This window comes from Eptatretus burgeri, chromosome 2 (genome assembly GCF_056783735.1).
Source record: "Eptatretus burgeri isolate ZD-2024b chromosome 2, Ebu_testis_v1, whole genome shotgun sequence".
NCBI classification, from domain to species: Eukaryota; Metazoa; Chordata; class Myxini; order Myxiniformes; family Myxinidae; genus Eptatretus; species Eptatretus burgeri.
In genome coordinates this window covers 140064651-140072321 of record NC_140962.1, presented here as the reverse complement: position 1 = coordinate 140072321, position 7671 = coordinate 140064651, and the positions used below count along the sequence as shown (strand labels likewise).

At 42.7% G+C, this 7671-nt stretch overlaps 1 protein-coding gene across 1 annotated transcript in view; it reads right to left on the bottom strand.

Moving 5' to 3' along the window:
- Positions 1-2618: 2618 nt before the first annotated feature.
- Positions 2619-7671, bottom strand: part of GPAT4 (glycerol-3-phosphate acyltransferase 4) — a 33140-nt gene continuing 28087 nt past the window's right edge. The window contains exons 11-12 of the mRNA XM_085871561.1: positions 5321-5400; positions 2619-5087 (exon numbers count right to left, since the gene is read on the bottom strand). Of these exons, the coding sequence (XP_085727687.1) occupies positions 4979-5087; positions 5321-5400 (189 nt within the window). The 3' untranslated portion in view covers positions 2619-4978. The remainder of the gene's footprint in view (positions 5088-5320; positions 5401-7671) is intronic.

The window sequence follows — 7671 nt, the reverse complement described above, 5'->3', positions numbered from 1 at the left end:
GATCAATTGACGGGTGGTTAAACCTACTATCCAGTGTCACTCGAGAGACAAAATTCCTCACCCGATGGTGAGTTCCAAGACATCCACTGGCAACATCAAGGAAGGCAGTCTTGAAGGCACTCACCAACTCTTCAGGATTTCCCAAATACCCACTCAGCATGTTCACAAACTCCTCAGCTCGCCTCTCATGCTTGAGCTTGCCAACATCCAGCCTAGGCTGGGATGGTACCATTCTCCCGGATTTAAACTGCAGCTTCAGTGTTGCCACCACAAGCCTGTGGTCGGTATTGAGGAACTGAGCACTCCGGTAGACGCTGCAGTTGTGGATAATCCTCCAGCGTCCATCAAGCACATCGACAATCTCCTTTGCCGCACCACCAGTGTTGGAATATCAAGTCCAGCGATGAGCTTGTGGGTGCTGAAACCATGAACCAGCCACTCTAAATCCATAATTTCTTGCAAAGTCAAGGAACTTGGTGGTATTCTGGTTCACAGCGCCAGACCCGTGGAGACCAACAAACGTCTCAGAACCATCCCTATCAGTTCCAGTCGATGCATTGAAATCCCCCAAGAGTAGAAGAGTATCTCGCCTGGGGCATTGATCAACCACGGACTCCAGCGTGACATAGAATGCTTCCTTCACGGTGAGATCACTCAACTCAGTCGGAGCATATATTGAGACCAGGGAAACAACATTTAAGGAGTAATGAATCGTGAGTCTCATAATACGCTTGATGACCGGTGTTACCTCAATTATCATTGAAGCCCGCTTAATGGACATGGCTCCAGGAACTCCTAAGGCATGGTACCCATCAGTGACCAGATTAATAGTAGGTGCAACCACCCACCATGATCCGGTCTCAGAACCTCAGAATGCTACGATACTGATATTTAAATGCTTGGGCTCAGATAACAGAGACAGGTGAGCGTCCTCTCTTCGGGATAGGGCACATTCCAGGCACCTACCCAAAAGGGACCGCCTCAGCTTAACCCAAGGAGACCACATTCTGGTGGACGACACCTCAGACACACTACCGCAATCGTACCTGGGAAGGTTACCCTGTTTTTCCTCCTAGCATCAGAGTGGGGGGGGGGGGGGGGTCCCCGAAGGCTTTGCCCCAATCCCATAATCCAGTGAGCTGCCCTGTGGAAGACAGCTGTTACCTGTTACCTGTGTTACCTGTGGAAGACAGCTTAAAAACCAGTGTGGTTTTTAAGATTTCTTTGCATTTTTGTGTTTTGCAGAGTGAAGTGTTTTACAGTGGTTGGAGTGCAAATCCTGCCTCCAACTTTCTAAATAAAATAAAAAAAACAGTAACATAAATGCAGGACGACGTCTCCAGACAGTTGGCCACGAGATATGAATGGCCATTGGCTCACACGGAGCTCCTCCACCCTTTGACAGGTTTGTTTTTAATCCTGCTGTGTTCCTGCATCACACACCCTCCTCACCAAGAAACCTTGTGGGGGAGTGTTTAGGAATAGTGCACTTACTGTAAATGGTGGACACTTGTAATCCCCCCATACATTAATTGGGATAAAAAAACACCCCTATACATTAATTGGGGTCATGCTGATCCGATGTAGGAAGTCTGAATGTAATCAGCCCAGAACACCGATTGTTTGTGTCCATTACAACATCCTTAAAACAGTGTTTCATGTTTGGAATGATTTTCAATTTTGTTTAAATTCCAGGCAAAAATCTATATACATTTAAAATTGCACTCCTCTCTGTGTTGGTGTGGTCAAGACAAATTCAGAGCCAAAGTACAGCTAAACTACCAGTTGATTTTTGTATTCTTGTTCAAAATATAACGTTCAATGGAAATCGATTTGCTCCTCGATCAGAAACTGATGTTTGTAGATAGAGAGAATGAACCAACTTTTACGTTGCACATAATGTACTACATCAGTTATTGATTCCTTCAGTTTTGAATAAGGTGGTGGTCTACATGTGAAGCTTGGATATGATTGACCTCAAGATGAAACACGAGTAAATGTAAATGCAGGGATCATGAAGCACCCATTAATGGACAAACCTGAAGGTTTGAATCCAAAGTACCAAGCTCTGCTCCTCACTCACGGCTCGATCGATCACCTCCCTTAGGCTCAATTCACCTTTTTCTTTCCTCTCTCTCAGAGTTCCCTTACACCCATTCTTCATCCCCCTTTTTATCGATTCTGTGCAACAGACACTAAGTCCACCTCATGCACTTCCATGACAGCTGCCTCACCCTACACTTTTATGCACTTCCTGACCCCTTTTCCCCTTGAAGCTACCACAAATGGGGATATTCACATTATCATCCACTTATTTCTGACCACCCCATTATTAGCTGTTAACCCATCATCCTCTCATGAGCCTCGACTTTTGCATGTATTTAAAAAAAAAAAAAAAAAAAAAAAATATTTGCTACAAATCCAGCTGCAGGCAAAATTCCCATTCATTTAACCTTTGTCACAATCAACTGCTCCTGTCAAAATCCTCCTTTTGTTCCACACCATGCAAGGAAGGAAATGTCGAACGAGAAACATGTCCAATGTCAAATCTCAAATGTCAACCACCAATTATATCTGATGGTGGTTTCTCTGCTCGTCCTTCAGCGAAATCAAAAATATATCTTTGAAAACATTTTATTACAAGATAATTACATTTCACACCTAGATATCCCACACTCCTCCTCCACACCCTAGAGCACACTGATGGCAAAACTCAGGCCTCGCTCATCCCACTCCCCGACAAAACCATACCATTGCAAATTAAGAACCCAGTGAAGGATGAACCTGTTTAAATACTGCACAGTACAAGTGGATAATGATTGCTTTTTGTGCGTTTAAGTTTTGAAGAGTGAAAACAGCAAAAGGTATCAGTTGTCACAGCGGTTTGCAAGTTTGAGAGCAGGACACACACACGTGTGAGTCTTTTGTGCATCATGATTACAAAACAAACCAGATGAAACATTCACAGCCTTAAAGGTGAGTGAAAGTAAATAATTGTATTGTACACAACACACACAAAAAAAGGAAACCTCAAACGCATTCATTAGTTTTACAAAAAGCAATCAAGCAATCAAGAGATGACAAAGATGGGGTGGGAGGGAACAAAATAATAAAAAGCCAAAGAAAAATATCCAACTTCTCAACAACTTAAAAATACAATGAAGGGGCAGCACAACGGTGTCAGCAGAACCAATGTGCCACCGAAAGCTCATCACTTCCAAAAGAAAAATTAAATAAATAAAAACAACAAAACGCTACAAGTACTTCAAGTGCATATCAACACTGACAGATGCACAAAGGAGCGAGCACAGAACAGGCCAAAACAAGCAAACAAATCAACTTCACACTCAAGTCGCTCATTCAAAACTAACAGGTCCATCGGATGCATGCAGCCGATATAAAATAGTTCGGTGATAACAAAAAAAAAATTTTTGGAGCGATCGCTTCGGATACACGTCGACAGCACATGGCACATACGATCTGAGCACAACATGAGCGTTGATATTTTACACAGTCGTGCCGTAGACATGAGAAAGAAAATACCAGCTGGTGAATGAAACAAAGGAGCATCAGACAGCAAAAAGGTTGTTGTTTTTTTGAAAAACAAAATTTAAAATTTCTACCACCATTCAACAACAGCAATACTTAAAATCAAATATCAAGTGCTACACTTGCTTTCCCATTAAACGTACAAAATGTCAAAACACCAGCCAATTGGATGTTTCTCTCAATCTCACTCAAGTGTACAAAACGTTTTACACCAATGGGACTCAACCTGGGGACCCTCTGCGTTGCAAACCTTGGTGCATACGAGGTGACCGGACACGTATTTGTGTAACAGCAGAAGTGTCGTGGTCACACCCCGGAGGACTTTACATCCTTCAGTGGCAAAAATCACGTGTCCTCCAAAACTCTTGGACCTACTTACAACAGGAAGAACTCAACCTCTGAACTTTGACCTGTGAATAAGGTTGTACTATCACTCCTCAAAAGTTCCTCCCCCCCCCACAAATGCATGTCCAAGGCTTTACAGCATTAGCTCTGTCCAGATGATTTGGCCTCCACCTTTGGTGAGACCCAATCATTACAAAAGGCATCGCGATTAAAAAAAATAAAAATAATAATAATAATAATAAAATCCCTCCAATCCTCCTCCAGGCAATGCTAACATACTTCGAGATACATTGGAGTCCTACCTTTGAAGTTTCTCCAGAAAATACTCAATCCTCACAGTAGTGAAGAAACCACAAGAAGAATCTCATTCCTTGATATTTCCTGCTATTCTGAAATACGTTTCAAAAAGTACTAAAAAACCAAAACAAACAAACAAAAAAAACAAAGGGTTCCATTTTCATTTGAAATTAATGGCACCAAACACTGTGGACGTTTCATCGGCGCTATGCTTGAGACGTTCACAATGACGGGCCGACACTTGTGACATGATAAAGTAATAAAAGTGAGAATAAGTGAAAGACATTCACCGTCGTATGAGAAGGGGCTTAGAGGGTCAACATTCAAAAGTGACGAAGGCCTCAAAACTGAGGGAGATGGGGGAGGGGGTTCTACCGCAAAATACTATTGGCACAACAGTGACATACAATGTCATCATGCTCCCAAATCAGAAGCATCAGCCATTTCATCAAAGTAAACCCCAGTGCAAGTACCGTGCTTTCTAAACCTCTTCAATTTCTGAATACAGTACAAGCACATCTGTGCACACCACATGGTGGCAAGTGTCGTCGACGATTCGATATTTTGCATTTTAATTTCAAGTGGAATAAATGCTACCCAATTCGAAATAGGTTCACCCTCATCACATGAGCAAGCCAAACGTACAGAATCATGTTACTAGTAACACAGAAAGGGTTAACCTCGGAACTGGCAGGATACAATAAGCATGCACATAAAACACACACCACGTCGATGGGTTCCGGCCCGTGAAAAATCGAATCCCACAGCATTTTTTGTACAAGTCCGCTCAGCGGTCACTTTTGTCTTCACAATTTCCTATGATGGTCTTGCTGTATTGCTTCTGCTGTTCTTCTTTCAACGTCGTCTTTACGTGGGCACGCTTGAGTCCTCCATCCCTGGTGGGGAGGGGATAAGGTCAAAAGTGAAATAAATGAGAACAATAAAAAGCCTCTATGTTCCTTGTTATCCAAGAAGCAGACATTTTCTCTAATGGGTAAATGCTTTCCATTTTGATACGGTGTTACCAAGAACATCGGAATGTCACGAAACGTGGACGGTCGAGTGTCAACTTGGTCTGGGGACGGAATATAAAAATTGTGGCATCTAGCAGGACAAATGAGAGACTCACCACACCAGGTCCACTAGGCCACCTTTCTTCGCAATCTCCGCTTTCACCCGGTTAGCAAAGTGAACAGCATTCTCACCAAACTGCAAAACGTTTTTGAGGGGCAAGGGAGGGAGGAGAGGGGGTTGAAATGTCATTAGTGCAAGGCCCCAATCAAAATAGGGCATACAAGTAGAGCTAAGCAAAAATATGTGAATCGATTAAAAAAAAAAAAAAAAAAAAAAAAAAAAAATCAGTGAGGACGTTGGAAGGGGAAGGGAAATTAAAATAATAATCATTCACCCCCTGTAGCTCAAATACATGTACACAAGACAGGATGGTGGAGACGTAGTGCACTCACCATCTACTCTGGGTTCAATTATTGATTAAAATAAAAAAATTACAATAATTGGATTGGCGTTTCGCAGACTGGACATTGAACGTTAAGTCGGGAGGCCTGTCGACTCGCAGGATTTGGTGGATGTTAAATATCTAACAGCGTCCTACACCAAGTAGGAAAGTTATCTCCGACCACAAAACAAATTCCTGCGACAAAGTGAACGGCAAACCTCCAAATGTAATACCTTACCAGCGCACTGCTGTCAGCAATGAACCCGTTTTCAAACCACCCCAAGAAAGAGACAAACATATACAGGCAGTCCCCCGTTTACAAACACGCGTTTTTCAAAATGTTCACGAGCTGGAACAATAAATCCACATTAAATACGTGTAATAAGTAACCAATTGGTTCCTGAACACATATTAAACAACATTATGTATTTTTAAACATAAAAATGGTCCTTCAGAAATAATTTTTTTAATTAATAAATTGGAGTAAATCAAATGCGTGTTTTGCCTGGTGTTGGCTTAATGGCTAAAGTAGTAGGCTTTGGATCCTAGGGTCCCGAGTTAAAATTCTGCTTAGCTGTTGAATGAACACCAGGTGGGGGTTGACTCTGCTCGTCATCCTTCCAAGGTCAGCAAAATGAGTGCCAGCTTGCTGCTATACTGTGTCGGAGTGACAACCCGTCCAGGATTGTGCCCAATAGCCAAGGAACCTGCTTAAGCTGCACCAAAGCTCTGCACAGAGTATGGTCCCAATGGATGGATGGAAATGTGTGTGTAGTACAAGGGATGACGAGGAGTAGCGAGCTCGAGGGGTTTACGGTAAAGCATGGAGAGGACAGAATGCAGTCTCCTGCCGGTCAGGAACCCCATGGAGAGAACAGAATACTGCATCTTGTGGCGTTAAGGAATCCCGTAGAGAGAACACAGTGTGAAATGGTGAAAGTGTTGGAGCGAAGCCCGTGTGAACAAGGTGTGAATTATTGTATGAATGTCTAATAACTCTCCAAGTCCGATTGCATACATTTAATGCTCAAAAATTCCACTAGGAATGACCCATTATCAAATTTTGAGTTTCAATCCCCCCCACCACGTTTTGACCCCTGTGACTCCAAGTGCTCACCCCCTCAAGCATTTGTTTGAAAAAAAAACGAGTCTCCATTGGGTTATCAGCCGAATGTTTTTTTTTCAAAACAAAGCCAGTTTATTAGTACAAACCTACCTGGCTTAAAAAAAAAAGTTTCAAACAGTGATTCAAAGAAAAATAAAATTCTTAAACACTTCCACTATTAACTACCGAACGTACAAGCTAAAATGGTGGCAACTCCCAAAAGATGGAATTGGCATTCATCACATTTTCAAATCAAACTTCATATAAACAAAAAAAAAACAAAAAACAAGCAAACAAAAAGTTATGAAACTGAAAGCCTCAACACGACCCGACAAAACGGTCTACAAACAATCCTCTCCAGGTTTCAATCATCAACAGTGAGCAAGCAAACTACATGTGTGCAACCATAATACACCTTCCAGAGGAGGAGTGAATGTCATCATGTGGTATGTGGTGTAAATGGGGGGGAGAGGAGGGGCAGTGCGAGGGACTGAGCTTGAGCAAGGGAGGCGGTTCGAGGAGTTCGAAGTGCTAGTGGTAGAGACGGGAGGGCAGGGCAGGCCACAGTTGACCACAAGAGAAGAATGACATTCCATACAGTTGTTGGACCAAAAGCCTGAATGTCACACATCCTCATTTGAACACCAAAGCATGTAAATATCTTCTAAAATAACATCAAACTCACAGCATAATTTTCTGTGCACCCTCCACACTTGTTTGTTCACGAGCACCAGCCAGAGTGACCACTATATTCGATATGTGTGTGTCTGTATGTATGTATGTCTGTCTGTCCAGAGCACAACTTCGTGGGATGTGATCCGATTTGGATGAAACTTGGTTATGTGTTCGATATCAATGTCCAATTGTGTTTTCCTGGATGAGGGCGTGCTTCGCCCATTGTGGGCGGAGCCACACCCCC